Source organism: Lissotriton helveticus, chromosome 11 (assembly GCF_964261635.1).
Source record: "Lissotriton helveticus chromosome 11, aLisHel1.1, whole genome shotgun sequence".
NCBI classification, from domain to species: Eukaryota; Metazoa; Chordata; class Amphibia; order Caudata; family Salamandridae; genus Lissotriton; species Lissotriton helveticus.
The window spans coordinates 1,059,556,202-1,059,583,583 of NC_136072.1; the positions used below are offsets into that span (position 1 = coordinate 1,059,556,202).

Consider the following 27,382-nt stretch of genomic DNA (forward strand, 5'->3'; position numbering starts at 1 on the left):
TACCACTGTATGTTTTAAACACCCGTAATAGTCTTTCATAAAAAGAGTGCACAGTCTCATCCCTTTCCTGCGTGGTTCTATCTATCTTAGTCCAATCAGTTTCCTTTGCAGGCACCTTTTGCTTCAGGTGCAGAATTACCTGATCATATTTTTTCATCACTTCGTCAGATGGGGCTCCTGTGTTAGTGTCCCTCGGGTATTCCTCACTAGGCCACCCGATGGCAATCTTGCATTCGGTCCATAGATCCACAGGGACCACTATATCAAAGAACCCATACAGGTCTTTCCATAGGCACTTTTGCACCTTTACAAACCTCTCCACCTGCCTGTACCAGTCCACAGGGTTCTCTCGTAATTTTGGAAAGTCATTTGTAAAGGACACAATATCCTGCCTGGACCATGGAACGTGCACATATTTTCCACCTGGCACTTCACGCATAGGATATAACTGCTCTGGCTTGTCAGCTTCCTTTAGAACGAATTCAGGAGTCGCCTGTTTGGATCTAGCCTCATCTTTCTTTTTGGCCCATCTGGTTTTCCATCTTTCTACATCTCCCCATTTTTGTAATACTGTCAATAATTCTTTGACCGGTGCCTTTTTCCCTGACACATTTAGGTTTTCCAAATCTTTGTCTGAGAAATCTGCTCTGTACTGTTTTTGCAATGGTTTTGATTTTGAAATATCTATTCCCATACTAGCTGCAGTGTTGGTTAGTTTCTCATGGAGTACTCTGGCATTTCGGGTGAGACTCTTGCAGATAAACAGCAGCTCTTCTTCAGAGTAGGTATTTAATCGGTCTAATCCTACATTTCCTGCCATGAGTTCTTCTATTTCTACTCTCAGTTTGTATAGATCTAAAGGTTTTGACTGAGGGACTTGTTTCTCTAATTCTCGACTCCATCTCTCGATTTCTTCAGGAGTCACTAACGTGACACTTTTAGTACCCGAAGTTGATTCCATTTGAATCTCCCTCGTGTTGAAAGGATTGTCTTTTTGGCATCCTTTTTCCCGTATCCCTATTAGGCAAGTCCATTAGCGAGACCTCAGATTCGCATTCACTTGTCTGGTCATCCACGATTAAGGGCTCTGGTCTCGGCTGTGCTATAACTGGGGTAATAACTGGAGTCTTTGGACTTCCCTGTCTGTCCCCATACAGAGGAACCACTGGCCCAATAGTTACTGGGATTGTCAAGGCTTCAGGATTTGTATTTAACTGGGAAATTTTCTGAATTATCTCTGCTCTCTGCTTAGCTAGAGCCTCTCGTTCCCTGTCCTCCAATATCCTTTCTACTGAATTGTCATGTAATACCTGTGGGGTCAAAGTTGGGGCATAACTCGGGGCAGTGGGATGTGTCTCACTGGGTTCTTCACCATAATTAGGTTTTGGGAACAAACTTCCTGGGTTTAGATCTCTGTCCTTCCTCATACGGAGGTTTTAAGAACGGAATTCCTGAACTGGATGGTCTTTCCTCACCTTCATGGGGAAGTCTAGAGCAAAAGTCCCTTTCTCGCGAGTATCTTGCCTCCCCACTAACGGGTATTCTTGGATAAATATCTCTTGTACCTATGGATCCCAAACCCTCGTTATATGGAGGTCTTTGACACCCCCCTCCTACACTTGCAGGTCTTGCCTCATCCTGGGGAGGAGGTCTTCGAGAATTATCCCCTTCACTAGAAGGTCTGTGTCCTTCATTATAAGGTGGTGGACTTCTTGTAAACATGTCATCTAATAATTCATCATCCGACTCCCCAATGGGCACCCAATGTTTGCATTTTTCTGTCCTCTTCTCCCCCCCAGGAGGACCACCCATTGGCATCATTGGAAACAGTCCTTCTACAATCATATTCTGTCTCCACTGTTTCATTTTTTTGTCTCGGGTCTCCTGTTTCAATTTCGGATACAATTTTGTTAACCCTTTATCCATTCGGGGCTTATCCCTTTCAAAAGCCTCGATTTCCCATTCCTCTTAAGCTTCATACTGTGTTAATCTGGGTCTGGGATGTAAGTCATTCATTCGGGTTCTCAGATTAAATAGAATCCTGCCATTAAATATACCTTCTAACGGAAAAGCCAAAATTCCGTCGTCCTTCGTGTATTCCGCCCAGTTTTCCAACCATACACACGAGTGGTACCCTTTATCAAACATCATGAACGATGCAGGAGTATTAGGTGGTGGAATGACAACACCTTCTCTGGTTCTAATCGGTTTGTCCTTTTTGAAATAATTATTTACCTTATTTACAAGGGATAATTTTCTCTTGTTTCCGTACATAATGCTAGTGTTATGCCCTTTCTACTGATCGTTCTCAACCCCCAAATAACGTGGATCAGGTCTGGTATGCGGTCTATACGAATGCCACATATAATTTTCTGCGAGCGACTTTTGTTTACAAAATCACTCCCAATCCAAACGTGTCTCTTACTTTCGTGCGACCAATGAACTGCACGAATTCAAATTACCTCGACCAATGAGTGCTCGGCCTTTTCGCGAGACAGGTTCTCACGCTTCGGCACTCACCCATCCTTTACAATTCCAGCTCCGCTACACACCCGCTGCGTCTACCAATCCCAGCGCGGCACAGAGTGACGTCAGAGCAGCTCCGCAACTGACTCCCTCCCTCACAAGGTAACGGAAACTTAATTTCTCTCTAAAGTGCAAGTGCTTTTGTTATTTAACAACGAATACACATTCGCCACTGTACCCAAGTGTCTAGACAGTAAAGATTTGTTTCACTGCAAGTAAACTACTTCCATCTACTTTTCACACGCTACGGATAGATCGCTTCTGCCTACCCTTCACTCAAGCATTAGGGAACCTGCTACTTCTTCGACTCATCCACTTCTTTTCGGGATATATACAGAGCCTAAAGTTTCACCAGCGAACCCCTTTGCTATCACCCAAGCTCCGACGAACCTGCTACTCCTTCCGGTGTGACCCTTACTAGGTTATATCACAATAGAAGTTTTGCCAGCGAACTCGTTGCTATCATTTATTCAAACATGCATTCAGAAAACCCTAGTCAGTGCTTCCAGTTCTGCCTAACCTGCACTAACTTTCCTTAGGCCAGTGACCTCGAACCGAAGTGGATTCTCTTCACCACTCGCTATTCAATTCCCCGGGGATTCACAACAAACATTAAAAACACTTTACTAACGAGTAGGTTAATACATATATCAGTATAATAATAAAAAAATTATTTAAAACATTTCATAATTTTTCAAAGCAAACATTTCACGTGAGTGATCAATTCACCAAAATTGTTTACCCTTGTAGCAGCACTAAACTTTCCAGCAGCATCCAACTTATCTAGCTTAATTAGTCCTACCTAACTTTAACTAGTCCCTAACCATAACTCTGCTACCAGAAAATTACTGATAGAGATCGCAGGTCACCCGCATATATAATTTCACCATTCACGTACCAGGCCCATAATATTTTCCTAATATATCATATACCTTGATCGGGTGACCTAACACTCTACTACCAGTAACCCTGGTTTCCTTCCTATTTATTTCTAATGTACCCGACTTACCACTCCACCGTAACGGGTACCTAATGACCACAATGGATCAGGGAGCTAGCTGTAAAAGAAAAGCAGGCAAAATACAAATACCAACTTTACGACTTAATATTTCATTAAATGAACACAGACTACTGAGAAGTTTTAAAAGTTTATCATAGAATTCAAAAATTTGGTAGAATACACTTTATCGCAGGAAGGCAATCTACAATCAGAATAACGAGTATCACATAATCATACAGGAAAAATATAAGGGCAACCATTTATGAGTCTAAGATGAGGAGAAAAACAAAGAAAAATGCGAAACAGCTTTTTAGAAATGGGATCTAAGAATGCAAATCTTATGAATGAGCAAGCTTATGCATGTACTAGGATTTCACTATTGGGACGTACTTTATAAGTGAGGAGTTAGGAATCCTATACATCTATAGGGAGGGTAAAAAGTGGAACACGCTATAATTCAAGCATCATTACCTAAATCAGATTGCAGGAGAAAAGTATAAGTCATATCTATAGTTCATAAACAATATGGAGAGAATGTGCTCTAAAAGGTAGGGAAACATAGGAACATGCTATGGAAATTATTCATTTAATTCTTCATATAGTAGATTGCGGAAAGCATGGAAATTTTAACGTATGCAAAGATATGTCTTTATTAAAGCAAAGACCGAAAAATAGAAGGTGCAGTATAGAGTTTTCGCACTATAATTACCTAGACTGGTGTGAAAACCAACCCTGGCCACGGGTCAGTTAAGGACAGGATAAACCCCAAGGAAGGACAGTCATCAATGGGACAGCAGGTGCAGAATGGACACCCCAGGACAGGACAGGAAAACCAGATTAGGATCAGGACAGGACCACCAAGGCACGACCAGCACCTGCAGTTCGGAAGCAACGCCTGCGCTCCACCCTCTCTGCAGCTATCAGTCAGAACCCCGATTGGGTTAGCGAACTCCCCAGCAAAGTGCTCCGCCAGCACTTAAGGTTTAGTAAAACCTTTGAGTCTATGTTCAAATTCGGACAGAGTGCTCCGCAGCACCTCTGTATCAGTCACCTATTGAGTGCGTTGGGTCAGTGACAGGTCAGCTATTCAGACAAGTCGGACAATTTCTCTAGCTAAACCTAGGCTAGTTATTCTGTTTTCCGGTCAGTGTACCACCCCCCAAATGTTGCAAGTGTCAGAATCCATAATTTCGATTGGTTCCCAGGTAGGATAGGCTAACACACCAATCAGAACAAACTTCTACAAGCTCGTATTAGCATTTTATGGAACCGCCTAGCAGGTTTGGGGTTCCCATGACTTATTCTACAGAATACAATAGAGAAATATACAATTGTATCGAGTAAGGCACATTTCAGCTCCATCTTGCTGGGTCAGAGGTTGCGTTCACATGAGCATCTTGACTGTGACTGCCAGCTGGCTGAGTTCCACTGCTCAAGGTTGCCTTCTCTCTGCCTGCGCGACATGCGCAGTAGAGTCTTTCAAGATGGTTCGCGTCTCCCTCAGACCCCCAATATCGCGGTACATGAAAAGTAAGCGAAAAACGAATTAAAACATAGAAATAAATGAATTCGTTGTATACCAAGAATAGTTACTTTATACTTCTTACTATAAAAATATACTATGCTATTATGAATTAGTGCAACACACAATAACACGAGAGCATCTGTGCAAGCTTCACCACGTTTAGGACACCAAGCAGGCATTTCGAGGCTAGTACGCATGCGCAAATTTTCCCACCAGAACTGCAACTACGTCACGTCACGTGAGTGTGACTAACGCATGCGCAGAAGCAAATCCCCAAGCGGCGGCCATATTAGGAACCTGGGTTATTCGTATTAGTAAAACACATAGGCAAGCGTCTCTAATATACACATACATCCAAAAATAAAGAAATTAGTAAGACGTACAGGTTGAATTATAAGATTAAAATGTTATTCGAGGTTCTTGATTCAAGCAAGTCGCGTAGTATGCGAAATCTTGCTCCATCAATTCCATTCACTCGATTTTCAAAATAAACGTGTTTACATATTTTTCATGTGTTGTTTTCATTTATTTTTCATCGAAGCGTCGTTATTAAATCATCATAACTTTCAAAATTCATTTTACAATCATTATGCCCAATGCATTTCGAGCTAACTGCTCTTCCTCAGGGGACTTTTTATCTGAAAAAATACATCAAATCATGTATAGGTACAAGGCAAGTAATAGCTTCTTTAGTCAACATCAATTCACATGATTACCACGTGACCCCAATGCGTACATGGTGTGTATTCTGTATTACTATGGTGTCAAACTATATATAACCTTATAGCCCTTATATACTGTCCTCTTTGAGAGCACAACAGAACCTCTGGGAACTGACTGACAAACGAGAAGCATAATGCTGCTGCATACTGTGCCTTCCCCAGCAGGTGGTCTGTCTAGGGGCTTTCCCTCTGAGTCCAAGAGGGCAAAATCCACGGCAGATGTTCAGGGTGTCGACATAAGATAAGTTTACATAGAATGCATCCAAGTGGAACCTAATGCATAGTGATTGTCCCGAAAATCTGGCATAGATCTGGCCTTACTGGCTCTTCGTGGAATGCTCTTGGCATAGGTTCTTCACTTGTGTAGTTATTTTAAATGCTTAATATGTCAAAAAATTAGTGCAATGGTCCAGAGTTCTTATTATATACCCGACGCCGGTGTTGCCAGATACCAAGGCAGCCTGGGTTTGATTTTACCACGTGTCTCTTTCTTCCACCACCCCCCACTTCATGCTGAACCTGATTCTTGCTCATTGTTTTTCATCCACGTCTTCTTCCTTCGCGGCATGCGGGAGCACTGCTGTGAAAAACGTTCAGATCCAGTATGGCGCCTGGATCTAAAGGTGAGGAATCGGTGTTGGAGTATCCACCAGGAAGAGTGTTACCAAATGTAAATAACTTCGTTATTTCCACTCACCAGGGTGAGAACCTTCATGTTACTACTTTTGTTCCAACAAAATATTTTTAGGAGTTTTACAGGGTTATACAATTGGAGATAAATGTATTCAAAACGCAAGTCTCTTGGTTGGCTCTTCCACTGGAAAGAACTAAAGGAAGCTATATGTTACTTTCTAATATGTCATGCCATAAAACAGAATAATAATGAAACAGATTGCATAATTATGAACTATTAAAACTAGATTGTAATGGCATGAAGTAAAATTTGATTGTTGATAAAGCCGATGATCTGAAATCATAGAGATAACTGTGTGACTATTTTATGTATTTCATTTAAGAATTATTGTTGCTTGATTTACCTTAACTTTCATGAAGGAATTATTTTGGGGACGCATCAAGAAAAGGGAGCATTTACATTTTGGTCCTATGCCATTGGCCTACCTCTGCCGAGCAGCGCCATCCTCAGCTGGAAGTTCTGTCATGTTCTCCATAAGGTGCTGCGAGATGGGCATCCAAACGTAAGTAGACTATTTTACTCCCTTTGAGAGATGCGCAAATTTACAGCAGACTCTTTCATCATCAGTGGATAAAAGTGGTGCATAGTAACTTGGAGGCTAGCTTCTTCCTGGAAAGGTATATTTAACTCTGACTAACATTCTCTAATGTTAACGGTGCTTGCGTTCCATCACACCCCAACTGTGCATATGTATGTTGCTGTAGGAGAGCAAGAAGCAGGCATAACGGTGTGTTGTCTGTTCCTGTGGGTTTGCTGCAGAGGAGCCTGAAGTTAAAGTATGTTTTGGTTGGTGTTGGTTGGTTGGTTGTTGTAAAGATAAAGACGCAGACAAGTCTTGCGCAGATAATTCAGGTACATGGGTTAAGTAGGATTTAATGATTTAAGTATCAATGTACAATTAACAGCCGCAGCCGGAGCAGGGTAACCTCCTTGGTCGCCTCCAGCTGCTTCCAGCTGACTGTCCTCACACAGGCTTACACCAGCCACATTCCATGATGGCATTGGTTACATTCTAAGCATTTTCTACTGTCAAGTGGGCAGGAGAAACACAAATGAGATAGGAAGTACATGCGGGTCACAAAAGTTATCTTATTTGGCAGAATAAACCACTGCATGTAGGTTTATATTATGAAGAACGTGGAAACGAGAGGTTAAAAATGTGGTTCTTTATTCTCAGAAGAAACCACAATCTCCAAGCCATATCAGCTGTTCAGTCTGCGGCTCACACAAAACCGACAACTGAACATTCTGTCAAAAATATTGTTTGTTAAGTACCATAACAGAGAGAAGGACAGGGGAGATCTGGGAGAGAAAATAGGGGTGACAAGGAAAGGAAATTGGAAAACTAACACTATAATAGTTATTATTTATAATATACAGCAGTTTACTTGCGGGGAAGCCCAGTAGGATCATAAGGTTGTTTAAAAAATACCTTCTGTTGTGTAGGCGTGATGGAGTATGTGTGCGCTTAAGGCAGAACTGTAGTTACTCTGTGCCTGTCAATTTTTTTACAGAGGAACCTAGAGTTGGGTGATGTTGGAAGGCTGTGTGGCAGCATGAACTCTGCAGGTTGTTGATTTCGACCAAGAATGGAGCTTCATAAGGTGCATGGGTCACTCCGTGACCACGTCCTATACCTGTGAATATACTGCGGGACCCCCATGTCTCCTGTCACTGTTTCCTATCTTACTTGGAAGAGACCTAGCTTTTGGTTGTTGGAGTCCCAATTCGTTTGAAAGTTTTGTGTCATTGTGTTTGTGACGTTTGATGCAATATTGCTGGATGGTGTCTCCCCATGCTCATCAGGGACGCTTTCGTATGTAGTTGCAGGTCATTGCTGTTCATGGCTTTGTATACACATGACAATGTCCTGTGAGAATGACTGTAAACTAAGTGCAAGAGTTTGCGCATTTCTTCCAAATTGTTCACCGCTGAGATCAACAGGGTCTGCCTTCCATTCCCAGAGACTGTCTGCATTTCTGGATTTTTGTCAGCTCTTGCTGTCTTTCTGTTAGGATAATTCAGAGGCTGGAGTGGGTCATGCAATAAAAACTGCTCTTAGCCATCTATGAGTGTTGCCATTTGGTGTTTCCATGTGGAAGAGTCTGTTTGTTGTCTTTGTGTCATGGTTTGATCTTCTTTGTTTTTATGTTACACTGACGCAACCTTAGGGCGGCTACAGATTGCTTTGCGTGGGCGGTGAAGGTGGCGAGTTACAACGGAAGTGGGTGTGGTCCTCACACACATAGAGACCTTGTGTCCTTGGGCGAGATCGCTGGTTTCCAGAAAGGTCATTTGCAAGAGACCGAAATATCTGTCGGAATCGCTGCCTTTTCCAGATTTTCCAGAATATCCATGTCAAATTCACAATGTCGGGGTAGGGTTCTAGAGGGAAGAGCATAGGGTGTTGGTGCTGCATAGGTGCTTTGGGAGGGAGGATACACTTATTGGCTGTCCCTGCCTGTGAGCTACTCCACATGAATGAAGTCTGTTTTGTTGTTCAATCTTACCTGGGGGGACATGGAGGTCCAAAGAAATCTGTGGTAATGTCGTGTCATACCTGGAATCAGGAACACTGCTGAGTTCCGGATTCCATGGTAGACAGTTATGACCCAGGCTTCATGATTAGACCTGTTTTCTGAACCTCGCAATAAATTCTCATCAAACTACTTGATTGACCACGGATTACCTTCATTTCACTGGCGACGATTGGGCAAGAACTTTAAAAAAAGAGCCTGGAGTCCCTACCTGCATCGTTGTATTTCGTTGTATGCGGAGGATCATGAACTGTCCTTGGAAGCTGTCAGCGCTGTGTCACGGAACGTAGCGGAAACGAGCAGGTGAAATCGCCACAGTTTTGTGCCAATCTGTGACTGATATTTTTAATTTTGAGCATTTTCCGGAATCGAAGGTTGAAACTGCGCGAGTCTAGTGGCTCCATGACGAGCCTGTGCGCATGCGCGTGACGTCACGGCGTGATTTCACGCATTTTGACGCATGGCGGCCATCTTTTGGGATAAGATTTAATGAAATCCAATGAGAACGTGATAACATCACGTGTTAAACGTTTCATTTATCAGTAAGAAACATCGTATTTGGTATTAACACTGCCAAACAATTTAACATTGCTTCATATCTTTAAGACCTACCCTAGTGCATTGTAATCAAACTACAATTTCAACAAAAAACACTGCATTTGTTTTCACCAAATTTCACCTACTATAATTTATTTTAAATTTTTGTTTGGTCAAGGTGGAAAGTTTTTCAACTCCACCACCTTTTCTACCAAGTCCAGGTGAACCCATTCTAGAATGGAAAAGATGGAAAGAAGGTTTTTATGCTTACATTGAAGCTATTGGTGGGGATGACTACACCGATAAACGGAAACTAGCCATTTTGAAACACTGTTTAGGTGCTGAAGGAAGACATGTCTTAAGTCATTTACCTCTGAGTTCAAGCAGTGTAACATCATCTGAAGAAGGGATAGATGTTTTTGAAGAAGCGATCAAGCAGTTGGACAAACAATATATAAAGAAAGTTAACGTAGTGGTTTCCCATCACAAATTCATTTATGAATGACTTGAGAATTTTGGCATCTAATTGCAATTATTCAACCTTCCATGATCAAATGTTGCGTGATCAAATGGTCCACAAAGTTGCTGATGTCAAGCTTCAAGGAAAACTATTGGACACTGAAGATCTAACTTTAGACAAAGCGTTGGATATTGCTCACCGTTTTGAGAACATGAAACTGGGTGTGAAAGAACTTGCGGAAAGAAAAATTGCTGAAGTCAATATCATAAAAAAATCTAATTTTGAGGAAAGAACTCCAATTAAGTTCACAAACAGAAATCAACCGTTCCAGGAGAAGAGAGAATATGCATGCTTCAAATGTGGAAGTCCTGATCACTTAGCAAATGACAGAAAATGTCCGGCAATTGGACAAGTGTGCAGATATTGTAGATTGAAAGGTCATTTTAGTAAAATGTGTAAAAATAAGTACAAGTTAAAAATTTTATTTAATGGTTTTGTATTTATTTAATGGTTTTGTAAAGCGCGTAGTAACTCCGAAGAGCATCCCAGCGCTGATCTGCTTCTCCAGGGGTTTTAGCCGACTAGTGGGATTATATTTGCGGGAAAAGGAAGGTCTTTAAGGTCTTTCTGAACTGGAGATAGTTCGGTTCTGTCCTAAGTGTTCGGGGTAACTGGTTCCATCGTTTCGCCGTGTGAACCGAGAAGCGACGGCCACCGGTCTTAGCTTTTCTCACTCTAGGGACTGCAATGAGGTTTTCTGCATTGGACCGGAGATCCCTCTCTGCTTTGTATGGGATTAAAAGTTCTTTCAGAAGAGGGGGACCGTTGTTGTTGAGTGTTTTATGGGCCAGACAGAGGGCTTTGAACAGGACCCTTTCTCTGACTGGGAGCCAGTGGAGAGAGTTGAGGGCCGGCCTGGCGGAGGATCTTCCAGGTGTGCCCGTAAGTAGGCGGGCTGCGGCATTTTGGACTTTCTGCAGTGAGTTCAAGGTGGCTTCAGGGGCTCCCAAGTATATAGCGTTACAGTAGTCTAATCTTGCCAGGATTAGACCCTGGATGAGGAGCCTCCTTGCGGTCTCTGGGAGCAGGGGAAAGATCTTCCTGCAGGCTCTGAGTAGTCCAAAGCATGTCCCTGCGGTTCTCTTTGCCTGGGTTTTAAAACTCATGTCTTTCTCAATCCTTAAAAGTAAGGGTTTTGTTCAAAAAAGGAATTCTGATGAGCATGTTAATGAAGTTGATAACGATTACATTGAAGAAGAATTTCTTTTTGCAGTGTATGAAGTTAATGCGTGTGCAAAAGATTCCCCATATTGTACTGTGGTTATTGGGGGGAAGGATATCAGTGTTATGGCAGATTCTGGAGCAAGACATACTCTCATTGGTGAGGAATGGGTAAAGAAGTTTCCGGATTTAAAATTATCTCCTCCGGATATAAGGTTACTTGGGTATGGAAAGAAACCCATTGAAATCCTTGGTTTTTTTACAACAACTCTAAGTTTTAAGGGTAAAACCATCAATTCCAAGGTTTATGTGGCAAAAGATGGGTCCTGTTTATTGGGATGGCCTCAACAGAGAGACTTAATGATAAAATTGGATCCTAATCATCCTGAACAAGTACTTGGTTATTCAGACTTGGTCATGAATGTAGAGTCTGATCTTGGTTCTGAGTGTTAAAAGAAATTTCCTTCGGTTTTTTCTACATCTGCATTAGGTCTCTTAAAAAAATTTGAGCATAAAATCATTCTTAGGGAAGATGCGGTACCAAAGGTCCATAAAGTTAGGAATGTTCCTTTACATTTAAGAGATGCTGTAAAGTCTGAACTCAAAAGATTATGTGATTTAGATGTCATTGAGGAGATAGAATCTTCTGTTTGGTTGTCCCCAGTCGTTGTCGCTCACAAGCCCAACGGCAAGGTGAGACTTTGTGTGGATTTGAGAGATTTAAACAGGAACGTATGGGTGGATAGACATCCGTTGCCTAATATTAATGAAATGTTCACAAAACTGAAGGGGGCATCCATTTTTTCAACATTAGATCTATCTAATGCTTATCACCAGATAGCGTTACCCAAGGACAGTAAGCATTTGACGTCTCATCACTTCGGAGGGTGCTTTCAGATACAAAAGGATGCCTTTTGGTCGGATATCAGCATCCTCTGTCTTTCAAAGGGTAATGCATAATCTTTTTAAGGATTTTGATAATGTCTTGTACTTCCAGGACGACATTTTGATCTTTGCATCTAATCCATCTGATCATTCTGAAATTCTGTATAAGGTATTATATGTTTTGCAAGATAGTGGTCTCACGCTCACAAAAGAAAAATGTAAATTTGGTGTGTCTTCCGTTGATTATTTGGGCCATACCATTAATAAGGAGGGCATTTCCCCGAAATTAAATTTAATCAGGGCCATTGAATTAGCTCCAGACCCTGTGAATAAAGATCAGCTCAGGTCTTTTTTGGGGCTTGCCGAATATTACTCCAAATTTATTCCCCTGTTCTCTGATAAAACTGCAAGCATGAGGAATTTGATGAAAAAAAATGTTCAATTTCTGTGGGATGAAAATTGCAAAAAAGAATTCATGTTGTTGAAGCAAAACATTGCATCTGCACCTGCTTTGGCAACGTTTGATACTGCGCATTGTTCATTTATCATCACTGATGCAAGTAATGTGGGTATTGGTGCAGTTTTAATGCAGCGTCAAAAGGGTCAAATGGTAACCATTGGCTTTGTGTCAAGACCTTTAAGGGATGCTGAGTGCAAATATTCAACTTTAGAAAAGGAAGCTCTTGCTTGCTGGTGGGGTATAGAGTATTTCCGCAAGTATGTGTACGGTACTGTTTTTAAACTCTGGTCTGACCATCGTCCTTTAGTGGATTTATTTACTACGAAAGGTTGTGGGAAAGCAACTTCAAGGATTGCTAGATGGCAATACAAGCTTCAGGGTTTTCATTTTAAAGTGGAGTATATTCCTGGTGTTAGGAATGTGTTAGCTGACTGCTTATCTAGATTGCCTGTGCCTGATGACAATATTGTTGAAGAAGACAAAGATGATGATAAGGTTGTGTCAATTTGTGAAATTTCCAAAGGTTGTGTTCATGAGGATGCATGGAAATTAGCGTGTTGTGGTGACTCTGTTTTTAGTGATGTTTGTAATTTTGTAAAAAATCAGTGGCCACGCAAAGTTTTGTTGTCTGATGATATTCTTCCTTTCTTTCACGTTGCTCAAGAGTTGTCTGTGGTTGAAGGTGTATTGTTTAGGGGTTTGCAATTGGTGGTGCCTCGTGAATTGCAACCTAAGATTTTAGAGATGGCTCATGAGGGGCATCCTGGAATGACATCTATGAAAAGGAGGATTAGAAGTGAATTCTGGTGGCCAGGGATGGATAAATGCATAGAACGGCATGTCAGAGACTGTATGGATTGCTGTTTGAGTGATAAGTCTCAAAAGCATATTGCATATGAACGATTTCCCATTTCTAGACCTTCACGGGTTTGGGAAAGTGTATCATTAGATATTGCTGGTCCTTTGTCGTTTAACAAGAATGTGATGTATGCTATAATCTTGATAGATCAGTTGTCTCAGTGGCCTGAGGTAAAAATGTTTACTAGCATAACATCTAGTGTGGTGATCAAGTTTTTAAATGAAGTGTTTGAAAGAGAGAGTTTTCCAGAGTCTATTACAACTGACAATGGTGTGCAATTTGTATCTCAGGAGATGAAGGAATTTTTGGAGCGTCATGGTATTAGACATAAACGTGTGTCAGTTTATTATCCCAAAAGTAACGGTATTGTGGAGAGGTGGATCAGGGTGTTTAAGGAGGGCCTCCAATTAGCCTTACTGAATGGTAGAGATTGTAAACAGACCATTAGTGAAGTCCTGTGGTGTTACAGAAACACACCTAGGAGTATGGGTGATCTGTCTCCTTTTGAGAAGATGAGAGGGAGGAGGAGTGGCTCCAACATGAGTCAACCTTGGATGAGAATGCTTGGAACAGGAAGGGCCGTTGAGGTTGATCGTGCTCTGTGTAGTGATTCTTCCCAGTTCAGTGTCAATGATTGGGTGCGTGTTAAGAAGTGTAGATTTGTCAAGTCTGGGGAGTCACGGTATTCTGGTCCTTTGATGGTGGTGCGTGTTGGTAGACAGGTTGTTGAACTTTCAGATGGTAACATGTGGAGTATGTCTAAAGTGGTAAAGATTCCTAGGTGGTTGTGGCCTAAGGAAGTGTCCCCAGTGTCTGGAATTCCGACCTGTTTAAAGTCTTCCAATAGTGCTAGCAATTGGAGGAAATTCTCTGGTTCTACAACCCTTCACAGTGTTCCTGAAAGCAAGTCTTCCTGTTCTTCTGATGACTCTGTGCCTGTCCAACGAGCACAGAGGAAATGTCAAGTTCCTGTGTGGTATAAAGATTATCATCTTTATAGATGATCTGAATTGTTTACTATGCAAAATGTTCTCTTGTTATTCATGCCTTTGTCTTTTCTTTTCAGAATTCAATTTGTATTTTGTTTATTAGTTTTTGTTCTTTATACATTGCTTTTATGTGTTGCTTTATTTCTCTTTACGAAGGGGAATGTGTGGTAATGTCGTGTCATACCTGGAATCAGGAACACTGCTGAGTTCCGGATTCCATGGTAGACAGTTACGACCCAGGCTTCATGATTAGACCTGTTTTCTGAACCTCGCAATAAATTCTCATCAAACTACTTGATTGACCACGGAGTATCTTCATTTCAAAATCTTCTGATTCTTAAATTGTGACAGCTTACATTTTTTTTACCCAACATTTGTTCAGCGCTCTGCATACGTGGTTCTCCATGAAAAATCTCTTAAATAAACTTTTCTTTTTCCCCTTCCCATATCTAAAATACCGTTTGTGGCCCCAATGTCATTGTTGAGGTATTGCACCAAATATTGTCTAGTCTGATATTTGCATGTAGAATTTAATGTGTAAGAGGGAAATATATTTGTGTATGGTGTGTATTAGTAGCAGATGTATAGTATATGGTTTGATGGTGGTACCTAGGAGAATCCTAGTGTACGATGAATATGCTGGTAAATATTCTGTGTGAATCCGATTAATCTGTGCCAGATTTGACAGTGGTTGTCATGCTGCATTTCAGATTGCAAGGTTTTGGTATACAGTACGAATGTGCAGTTTACTGTCAGCTGTTAGCATTCTAGTGTTATGAATGCAGAGTGCTCCGTTGTTCAGTATAGCTGTGTGCTGATTGGACAACTAGTAGGAGCCATTTTAGAATGTTGAGGCTCACCTCATTGTTCTGTCATAAGGGAGGCACAGAGCTACAGGCTCCGTGAGGATTCTCTATGGGCTCAGGTTTCTTCAGACGGTCTCACTTTGAGGTTTCCTGGGGGTCTCATCCACATTTTGTACGGATTGCCAACTCTCTCGTGGCACACTTGATAAAACATCGACCACTGGAGCTGGGCAAGAGCTGCTGCTTACATGAGTGGGGTGTAAACTCCAGAATCGCACTGTGGTGATAACCACTGACCAAGATCAGCTTCCAGGCAGAAGACCTCTCTGGTGAGATAGTAAGACTATTGATGTATGAATGAATGAGTGACTGAGGCCACCCCCTTAGTATATATTGAAGAGATATCCTCTTTGAGGAGGGTTAGGAGGAAAAGGTACCCAACCGGAGGATGCAGTAGAAAAACTTTGGATAGATCCCATCTGCTGTAGGAGAGTGCAACCATCACAGCTTTAGCTCACAAAATCAACATGTAGTATTTCATATGTTCACCCTCTCATCGGAGGTCTGATTTTTCCGCTTACCAGTTGGAGCAAGCTACTAGGCTGAGAAAGGTTTGAAAGCTAACATTATATATTTTGTGAGAAAATTGAAAACCTGCATGCACCCGTGGTAAATATATTTCCACAAACATAAGGGCTTTAGAGCTGGTCATGCTTTGCCACTTGGCTTGAACCTTACTGGCGAGAGAATCCCTTCGATAACTCCTTGCCACAAGGTGCATGTTGAGATTCCCTTGTTGCAGGCACATTGAAGAAACTCCAGAACCCGGGCTTTTTTAGAATGAGGCTAATTGGAAAAGCTTCCCAGCGGAGCCTTCAGTAGAGTGGTAGAGATTGAACTGCATTACCACTCTAATCATAATAGAATCTTACATCCATGACCCCACGTGTTTCCTAATAAGCATGACCGAGCACTGCAGGGGAGAGGAGAGAATGGAAAAAATGTGCCTTTGTCCTTTACCTAGGTAGATGATCCCTCCAGGCTACACTCCCTGGAACTCCCTTCCCTTCAGAAGTCTGTCTGAAAAACCACCTTTTTCAAATGGCACATGGCTCCCACTTGAATTTTCCTCTATCAATATCTGATCTTTGCCTCTGTGTTATATCTGGTTTATGGTATTATGCATCTTTCCCGATTTTCTGCCTTTGCTGCTCATCCAGTGTGAATGTGCTGTGTGGAATGTTGGTGTGCATGGCGATGTAATGGAATGACAGGATGCCAATGATGTGGAGTCTCAGTTGAAGGATGGGCTGAGCAGCAGGAGGCTGCTACTGGTGGGGCTGAATACAAGCTAATTACTGAGCTAAGTACAGAACTTACTAGAAGACCAACTTAACATCTAAGTTCAATAAAACCTTCATCTATGACCTAACCTCGGCTACTGGACTTCCTCTTTACATCATAACACTCTGTCAGAAATTTGACATCACTAATCTTTTCGACTGTCATTAAAGGAACCACCATTGTCTGGGCAGATCCTGAAGGAATTCTCTTCTCTCCAGTGAGTCTATGATGAATTTGTAGTTGAAAACGAGTTAGTTGAACCACAAGGTCACTTTCACATCAAATGCTGAAAAAACCCCAAACATTGGTGCTGATGGTCCGTTCATTCAGGCTTAAGCCGGACCTTTTAGAGACCAGCCTCATCCCCCGCCCTTGAGATACCCCTGCCGCTCGGATCGTCAAAAGTATCTCATAAGAAAGTTCAGTGATAAAATGAAAATCAGATTTCCTACTAATTCTTGTGTTTCTTCCTCAGGTCCTACAAGACTGTCAACGGCATCGAGGCAACATCCGTGAGATTGGGGAATTGTGGGTGAGTGAGTTATAGTCTTTATTTACTTCTGGTATAGGTAAAGTGGGATTAATTGCTGGAAGTCCATTGCTGGGGAACGGGATCAAGTTCAGATGTTGAAAAAGTGTGATTTAAGCACGATGTAGGGGAGAGGTGTTGTGATAGATGTGCACTCCACTCATGCACTAACCATTGACAGCTCTATAATGGGTTTAGCAAGGTTTGGGAAGATAGGAGTGGGATCTGTACCATCTTTGTGTAGGTTCTATCTGCGGCACTTGACCCTGATAATCGGCGGATGTGTTAGTGGCCTCAGGGTTGAACTTGGATTGGATTACATCTTTTCAGACCTCCCATTCCCAATGAGGTGGCATACCACCTTCTCCCTGGGGAAGAACAGCCCGTTACCTATGGGGTTCTCCAGGGTTCCTCTCTTATCCTGTCGTTGTTTATTGTGCGTTACCGCCTTTCCTGGGTTAAAATTCTATCTAGTTTGGCTCTGTAAACTTTCACCTTTGCAGACTAAACCCAAATGTTTTTTTAAATCCGTTCTACGAATCCTGATACCATAAAGTCATATATGCTGCTACACTATGGAATTAACAGAACATTCTAAAGTTGGTAGGTAGTTGGGGGTCAAGTGTTCATTTGTGTTGAGAGACCTCTGTGGTCTGCGGGCTTTAGGTCTGATGTTTTTGGGCCTTGCCTACCACCACCAAACACACTGAGAAACCGGAGCATTTTCATCAAAGAGCATGTGGCCCACAGAGTTAGGCTCTTACTCATGGTAGCTGTTTGAATTCTGGCTAGACCAACTTAGCCTTTCATCTTTGAGTTTGATAAACTGAATACCATTACTTTGGGTAACGTTAACACATTTATTCTGCCTTAAGTACTGCATAACAACTAATGAACAGACTCCCTTCCTCACACTCCACCACCGAAATGTGTTTCATAGTCAAGACATGCCACTTTCAGCTACACATCCAATGATGCCTTCTGCCCTGTATGCTAGCAGAGCCTATCCTTGGCAACGTTTTCCTAAAAGTTGTCAAGTTTGGTTGATTCTCACGATCTGGGCACACCGAGTTCTAAAGCCGTACACCCATCAGCCTCCATGAGTCTTGTGGTTGTATCAGGCATGTGTGATCCGGTTTGTAGTCATGAACTTGAGGTTTTGGCTGAGTGTCTTATGTGGAAATAATGCCTGAAGGTATTTTGGGTTGTTGCCGTCACATGCTTTGAAGATGACGCAGATTAGTCTGAGGTTTGTTCTCTGTGCCACCAGAGCCTTGCAAGAGTTTATCCGTGCCCTTGTACATGCCGCTATTCTTTGGTACTTTGCATCAGCACCTCTGATTTCTTAGAAATACGTTTGTTTCTCAAGCAATTGAAGTGTAGTTGTTTTCCACTCAAACCTAGGTCTATTTTTGTGTTGTTCTTGTCAGGTAGTAGATACACTGCCTCATGAATCGGTTTGATAGTAGTAGCACTTCATAAACAAGCATTTGCAATGCAATAGGTCTCGCATTAATTGGATTTAGAGCTATTGATTTTGCAAATGTAAAACTAATATGGCGGACAAACAACGTTTTCTTTCTATGTATTTACTTTTGTAACAATGACGGCACGCTGCGCGGGGTGCAGCTCTTACTACAAAAGTAAATGAATAAAACAAAGTTAAAAAAAATTGCTTGCCCGCCGTTTTACTTTTTCATTTGCATAACCAATAGCTCTGCATTTAACTACTACGAGATCTATTGCATTGCAAATGCTTGTTTCATTAGCTCTCTGTCCTGCCCGTAACTCCACAGGAGAGGAGCCCCGTCCCCATCCCAAAGGCATGTAAACCATTGGAATCAGCCCAGACGGTTGCTTTCTTTCTGTTAAACTACAAAGTACGGCCATGTCGTTCCCCACAGATCCCACCCAATTCGACCTCTGTGCATATAGCAAACAACTTTAACCCATTGCCTCTATATTTCAATGTGTGTATGCCATTCGTAGGTGAGTGTAAGACGAGATGCCAGTGCTTAAATCACCAAAATAAATCCATAAAAAGCATACAGATGGCCACAAATTTGGATGCGGGTTGATATGGCACAGCTTTGGGTAAAATCTTTACTGGCTTCCTACAGACTCAGGAGAGATTTAAGTAGCTAACGATTAATGTCTTTCGGCCTTGAAGGCAGGCGGGCCCGTTCATAAACTTTCAGGAAAAGCATTTTAAGGCATGGCCCATAAAATGCCCCATGAAAGGCCCAGGTCTGCACGGGTAGCGGTCTGGCAGTACCGACCTGCTGGAGGCCTGGGCAAGTGAAACAGGCCCCAGCTCACTTCTAACTAGGCATACATATCTGGTGGCCTCAGCAGATGTGGGTGGAGGCAGTGGGCTACCTCTTTTACAAATGTTACTAGTAACCAACGCTGTGGTGCTCGTTTTATCAACCCCAGAAGGAGGAAAGACTCAGCCGACCCCACCAGAATGTGAACCTGTGAGCTAGTAACTACACACCTGATTACACACCATGGTCACTGAAGAATGCCTCACTGGGATTATCACAGGCAATGTAAACTAAATCTCAAACAATGGAGAAACAATCACAGACAAACAGAGACTGAGCTGGCGGGGTGAGGTATCACAGTGTACAGAAATTCCACATTTATTGATTTACAGCCCTTCCATATCAGGACAAGAATTCATCCAAGCAACTTTACCTTGTGTGATCGTAGCTCATGCACTCAGGCAAAGGGCGGGGTTACCGTAAAGGTGCCCTCTACACAATGAAGGTGGTGGTCATATGTAAAACGATCTTACCTACCCAAATTGCTATCAATCGAACCAGAATTTAAAACAGCTTACCTCTGCGCCAGACTCTGCCTGCCAGCTCTCAGCACGTGCACATCTCTTGTCCTAGTAGTGATCGGGAGAGTGACATCTGAATGCAGCGCACAGAAGAATGGGAGGTGCAGTCATGGGAAGCAGAAAATATCTTTTGAGACCCGGTCCATTGGAAAAAGGGGTATTACGGTAGGCTCAGATTTAAACGCTTTTCCTAATGGATGAAAGAGTTGCGATTTGCGCTTGTGATGGGGAGTAGGCACCGCGAATGGAGGTTGTCAAGATGTGCACATTTGCGAGTCATGTTCTTTTGCTGTAGGCTCCTTTTATGTGAAGTGGTGTTTGTGAGGATTATGCTACCCTCTGGTAAGGAGATCACCGTGCACGAGGGCATCCTCCACACACGCGTGTGAAGGCGAATGAAGAAGACAAGGCTACCCAAGCAGGAGGCGTGTTAACATGGCATCAATGGTACGCGTGCACATGGCCTGTCCTGCAACGTCAGCTAATGCCGCCAGCTCATGTCTTCTAAAGCGCGTGCACCTATCCTGTCCCGCATCGCTAAGCAAGTCGGCAACAATAGATCTCGCTTACACGAGCAGCGCATGCTACATCTCTAGGCGAGGCCTAAAAACAAATAGGGTCAGGAAATGATGGAGTCCAGATTTACAGGAGGTAGGTGAGGAGGGACGCACAGTCACAGGACTGTTATAAGTAACAGAGTGACTGAGCACCAGACCTGACAGATGATGGGCAGAGCGGAAGCTGAAATCATTGAGATGGTTGGGACATGTCCCATGTCTGATCTAAAATGCGGTGGAGGTAAGAACTTTTTCGTATTGCACAAAGGGCAGGCAGGCTCTTCTTAAATTGCTCGTTAATGGCGGATATAGAAAGATTTTATCAAGACTCCAAAGCAGACACAAGGACGTTCTTGGAGAATGGCATGAGAAAGGAAGTTTCACAATCTGAGGCTGGCCAGGCAGAAACATGGTCTTTTACAGTTGCCATTTTAGACGCAGTGTTGTTCAAGAAAGATTTGCCCCCTAGATCGAGAGTTTTTAGATGGGACCAGATTGTTGGTCCATTAGCTATTTGGGAGCAGTTGCAATGATGTTTTTATGTTTTAACTATAAGCGTGATTGATTTCATAATATTGTGCAGGCTACCAGCTCCTATAATGATGTCCAGAGTTTCTACTGCCAGAAAGAATAGAATCAGCGCGTTGGACTGTTCCTGCCTGGTGACCGATACTGTTCTGGCCCTCGCTTATGTTTGGTCGCAAACGCTTGTCAGGCGCTCTCCTGGTTTCCTTATGCGCCAGTTTACTCTGGTCCACACCAGTCTCACTAACTCACATTTTAGAGTCTTGAACTATCGGTCCCCAGAGCCAACTTTGGGTCCAACAGGAATGTGTGCGACTCTACAGCCAGTCTTTACTATCTGGCCTAAATAACCCTCTCCGTCAATACCTTAAATTACCTTAGTTTTTGTATTGCATGAGGCAATTCATTTTGGTGTAAAATCTTTTCTGTTTTTTTCCCCCTTAGGGACATTTACATGACCGATACGGACAACTTGTGAGCCTCTATGTGAAACTGTTACTCAATAAGATGAATTTTCACCTAAAGGTAAGCTGTTCTTTGCTCTCCATTTTAGCGTCAAATAGGTTGGTTGACTGCACTGAGCCTATTGATGGCTAACTTTACACCGAAGGAGGAATATTTATGCAGTGTTGGAGGGAGAGTCTGGACCCTCTTGTAATTCACTGCTCCACAGTCCCCCCCCTTCCCACCCCCACAAAAACGAAATATACCATTGCCGCTCCGTGTCTTATCGTAGCAGACATGTGTATTGCCATTCACCCCCTCTGGGGCTGCCATTCCAGCTGGGTTAAAGGGCACAGCATTGGAGATCAGTTTGAGTAAAGTGAGTATGGTCGTAACATTTTTTGCATGCGTGCCCCTATACATGAAAAAGATTTGGATTTGTGCTCGGATATCCCTGATGAATACAATTCGGATCTGCAGATGTTGCTTGGTGGAACTTTCACTTACGAGGATGGGAAATGCAGTAGATGTGCTGATTTTTCCCCAAGCAGATTTGGTAATTAGGCCTTTCTAAGCAAATGTCGGTAGAGGCGGCAGTGCAGATGTGTTCTGCGTTCAGTCATAACTTTATGGGAACTCCCATACAGGTATCAATGCATTCCCTCCATGTTCTGAACTTCTAATTGTACAGCAAATAAAGTTGTAAGTGGTGCAGTAGTGCAGGAAAGTGTTGTGTTTTTAAGAGGTTTATAGGAAAAGGAAATATTGATGTTGAAAAATGTTTTCACTCAGAAGAAAGTAAGGGAACAACCTACTAATGGATATTTGAGAATTTGCTTATGGTAAACTCTCATCCAAATTCTTTTTGCTGCCTCCAAAATACCATATCAAATTCGACCCGATGTTATTGGCTAGACTGAAACTCGATGGCTTCTCCTCAAACTTGTCATCTGAAATTAATTGGCTGGGCTTCATCTTCGACAACAACGTATGCCTCTTCTCTCAAGTAAACACAATCAGCACACGTTTTCCTCCACTCTCTAAAAAACTTAAAGCACGATCTCTCACTCCCACAACTAAAATCTGCTTACAAATTAGTGATTTAACTTGTGGACTCGGGCTGTATCCTTGCGGGTGTTCCTCAAACAACCAATGTTCTGTTAAAAAGCCTTCTTTCGCTGAATGACACGGTTGGTCTCTTAAAACCACGTAACACCTATATTAAAACACCTTCAGTAGCTACCCTTGGAAGAAAGATCGAAATATAAAGTATATAGTCTGACATCTAAAGCTATCCATTTGAAGAATCCATCATACCTACCACATTTGTTAACTGTCTGAGGAAGACTTTGACGATTGAGGAGAAATGACTGTTTCCTTCTTGAGTCACCTAAAAGCAGCCTAGTCATGGTAAACTCTTTTACCTAAAGCCTCCCCATCTGTGGAACTCTGTGTAACTAAAAATCCCAGATCTATGCCAACCGGAAAAATTCAGCACTCCTGTTTCGCCTGCACCTCAAAGAAATTCACTGGCTTTTGCGTTTTGTCAGAAGTAATGAACGCATCAGATGTGAGCTAGGAATCACTATTATACTTATTTTTCTTCTCTCCGCAATCCCCTCCCTTTGTTATTCTGTTAAACTTATTACAGGATTTTGATTTGTTTTATGCAACTACAATATTCCTTGTAGCATGCACTAATTTCAGTTAGTGCAGTAGTATTATATACAAATGATAAATAAAAAGGGAATTTTTGTATTTTTATGTATGCTCATTTGCAGCTGGTACTTTGATAAGTTGGGATGTATACGTAAACGTCTGCAGTGGATTGACATGAATCTGCCAATCGAGGACTTGAATTTTTATCGCCAGAAAAATTCCTTCCTAGGAAAATAGTTCTTTAGAGCTAAACTATTCTGGCTGCTTTAGGGAACGAGTTTTAGATCAGGCACTTATGTAATGTTAGTTGTTCACAAGTAGAATCCTATTTTGACTATTTGACTGAGTGGCTGAGTGCTTTAATTTAATATATTTCTATTTTTTTAGCATCCTGAGTTTCCACCTAATCTGGAAGTGTCAGACGAGGTGCTGGAGAAAGCCGCAGGCACAGATGTGAATAACATGTAAGTACTGTGAGAATAAGCCGAGAACTCCAAAACCTTTTGTTCAAATGACAAATTGTTTACAAATTCTCCATAGACGCCATCACCACCTTACCCTGAAAATGCCAAACTGGAGTGTAAAATAAAGTTCCCCAGTAGGATATGTATTGGTTCTGTTGAGTGCTGCATGTCACAGGATTGGTGTCCGGGTGCTTTGCTACACAGACTATTTGTGGATATTAATTAAAAAACCCGAGAGGAATAGATTGAATAATGAATAAAGGTAATAAAAAGCTAAATATATGTAAAAGTGGAGTGAAAAGTTGTATTCAATGTTATTCTCAATAGAGTAAGATGTTCTCCTCTCACCTCTGTGAACCACTGCTAACTGCCGTGGGACCCACACCTCCCAGCTGAGAGAACATGTCTATTTTTGTCGCTTTTCTACGGCAAGCCCTTGCTCCAATAAGACAGATGCCATTGGGGGTTACACATGTAAACATGCCCAGTGTCCTATATAAGGCCTTCCTGCAGGAGGGCCGTTTCACCATAATTATTGCGGTAGGAGTAAGAAACTCAGACTGTTTATTCGCTGATGAAACCACAGGAAGTGACAGAACACATGCACTCACAGACACCTCTCAGTCCCAGCATCCCCATCTCATCCAATCTCCCTGCCCTATGCACCACTCCGCAAACAGAGTTGCTACACCCAGTTAGTAACCCTATTCAGCGCAAATGGAGAATGAGCCAAGAGAATGCAGACAGGAGAACTCTCAAATCCCCCTGAAGAAGCTACCACATAATGATCTACACCACACAACTCGCCAATATTGTGGACCGTATCAATGCCAGCACCAACAGAAGCAAATAAATATTCGCTATTGTGAAATATTTCACCTCGCCATTGGCCGCCTTCAACTCAATTACCCCCTTCTATCTCAATTCTTCAGCAACAAAATCACCATTTGCAGCAGCTTCAGCCCACAACTGTACCGATCTCATACATAGAAACTATGCTAACTACATGGCCCATCATCACCCCGGAAGAAACAGTCCTCTCCATGAAGTCCTTTTGTCAGGGGCCCAAACGGACCCTTGCCCACACCATGCATGTTCCAAAGGATTGCAACCCATCAGTGTCATGCTCACACCCATACTCACTGCCTCCACCTCTTCTGCGGCCTTTGCAGATGCTTGGAAACTCGCAACTGTCCTTCCACTGCTGAAGAAACCCTCTGCAGACCCTTCAAAGCTCGACAACTACAGGCCGATTCCTCTTCTACTATTCCCGGTCAAGGTCTTAGAGATAATCATTAACAGACACCTCACCGAATATCTCAACGACAATCAACTCCTCGACCCCACTCAGTCTGCTTTCAGGCCCAACCACAGCATGGAAACTGCCCTCTATCCCGCCACGCATGACATCCGCATGACTCTGGACAGAGGAGACACAGTGGCCCTCATTCTCCTCGACCTCTTTTTTTTTTTTCAGCATTTTTTATTAGGCGCACAGCTGCTCCAGCGAAGGAGCGTCCTGGCGCCGCGACAAGGTAGCAGCACAACACAACAGGATAAAAACAACAGTGAGGGTGGACTAAGGGAACAGGAAAGTTTTCACCGCTCGGCGGAATGAAAGCAAGTCCCTAAGGGCGCGAATCGCCGGGGGGAGGGAATTCCACAGCATAGCCGCGCGGACTTGGAAATAACGTCCGCCGGCTCTGCTGCGCTTGACACGAGGGACAACCGCTAGTTCCAGATCAGCAGATCTTAATGCTCATGCAGGGGTGTAGTGGACCAGAAGTTTGGACAAGATCGTGGCTGGGGATCCCTTAAGTATTTTGTAGGCGACACAGAGGATCTTAAACTGAATCCGCTGGGCCACCGGTAGCCAATGCAACGATCGCAGGGTGCTAGAGGTCGGACAAGATCTAGGTAGTCCAACCACCGCTCTCGCAGCGGCATTCTGAATCCGCTGCAGACGACCAATTTCTGCTTGGTTTAAGCCAGCAAATAAAGAGTTCGCGTAATCCAGCCTAGAGATGACAGTCGCTTGGATCACGAGTTGCCGGGTAGCGGCATCAAAAAACTTAAGCACTGGACGTAGTCCCCGTAAGATGCCAAAACAACAGGCCGCCGTACGTTTAGTATGACATACAAACGTAAGGGTGGGGTCCAACCAGACTCCGAGGTTTTTAAGCTCGGAGACTGGGAGAGGTGTAGGACCCAGCTCCCCCGGCCACCATCTGCCTCCCCAGAGTTCCGGTTGCTTCCCAAAAATCATGACCTCGGTCTTACTAGCGTTCAGCTGGAGGCGGTTAGACGTCATCCAGCCAGCGACCGCCCTCAGTCCATGTTGGAATCTGGGTGCATCCACATCGGCATCCCCGCTGATCGTGACCGCTAGCTGGGTGTCATCGGCGTATGACACCATTGTCATACCCCATTGACGAACAACCTCAGCCAGCGGCCTTACGTATAGATTAAACAACGTAGGACTCAGCGAGGAGCCTTGGGGGACCCCCAGATCCAGCAGATGGGATTTGGACTGGTAAGGAGGGACGGTCACGCTAAAGGTCCGATTGGCTAGGAAAGACCGGAACCATTGGAGAGCGATGCCAGTGACACCAGCCTCCTCTAATCGACGCAGAAGGATGGGATGAGATACGGTGTCAAAGGCGGCGCTCAGATCTAATAGCACCAGCGCCGCCGTTTGACCCGCATCGAGCACGGAGCGCAAATGCTCTACCATGTACAGCAGAGCCGTCTCCGTGCTGTGGCCCGCTCGAAACCCATTCTGCGTCGTGTCGAGGATATCGGCTTGGTGAAGATGTTCCGAGAGGACCGCGTTGACATGCGCCTCAGTCACCTTGGCAGGCCACGGCAGAAGTGAAATTGGCCGATAGTTTTCGGGCTTACTTCCGTCCAGGCTTGGTTTTTTGAGAATAGGCCGCACCACGGCCTGTTTCCACTTGAGTGGGACTACGCCGGATGTAAGCGACGTGTTGATCAAAGAGCATAGCGGTGAGATGTCATGCACCGCCAGATCTTTGAACACAGCCGGGCAGAGCGGATCTGCTGGAGACCCCGACCTCACTTGACAAGCCAGTTTGCCAAGGCTTTCAGTTGTTAAGATCGGAAAAGAGTACAATTCCTCAACCGTCAAGGGTTTGAGAGGTGAATCTGCAGGTGGACTGGCCGGCGGAAAAGCCCGATAGATAGCGTTCACCTTCTCCACAAAAAAATCCGCCAGAATTTCACAATGCTCCACAGAGCTCTGGAGAGTAGCAGTCACCTTTTTGGTGGTAAGATCTTTCAACACCTTGAAAATAGTTTTAGAGGGATTGTCGCTAGTCCGAAATTGTAAGGCGTAAAAGGCAGCGCGGGTTCTGCACACTGCTCGATGATAAAGTTTAACAGTGGCTTGGTACACGGCCTTCTCCTGGTTGTTATAGGTTTTACGCCATGCCCGCTCTGCACGCCTACAGGAGGTCTTGAGTACCCGCAGAGCATCATCATACCATGGGCTAGTATTTCTGGCCCCGGATTTACACCAAACTGTGGGGATAAGGGAATCTAATGCCCTAGTCACCCAATTACAGAAGCCATCATATCCTTGATCTATCGTACCAGTTATGTCTAGTGGATCGGACGATAAAAGCTGGTAAAATTCGTCCAGCTTTAGTTTATTCCAACGCCGTCTAGGGGTTGGACATGCCACTGGGTTGGACTGCATAACTGGTACGGGGCACTGGATCTGTATCAAATAATGATCAGTCCATGCCAGCGGAGTGAGGCTAGTGATGCTG

General features: G+C 43.3%; 1 protein-coding gene across 1 annotated transcript in view; it reads left to right on the forward strand.

Moving 5' to 3' along the window:
* The window catches only part of HIP1R (huntingtin interacting protein 1 related), a 482,407-nt gene that overhangs the window by 163,427 nt on the left and 291,598 nt on the right, over positions 1-27,382 (forward strand). The window contains exons 3-6 of the mRNA XM_078667577.1: positions 6,827-6,969; positions 17,041-17,097; positions 21,469-21,549; positions 23,515-23,591. Coding sequence (XP_078523703.1) covers positions 6,827-6,969; positions 17,041-17,097; positions 21,469-21,549; positions 23,515-23,591 — 358 coding nt within the window. The remainder of the gene's footprint in view (positions 1-6,826; positions 6,970-17,040; positions 17,098-21,468; positions 21,550-23,514; positions 23,592-27,382) is intronic.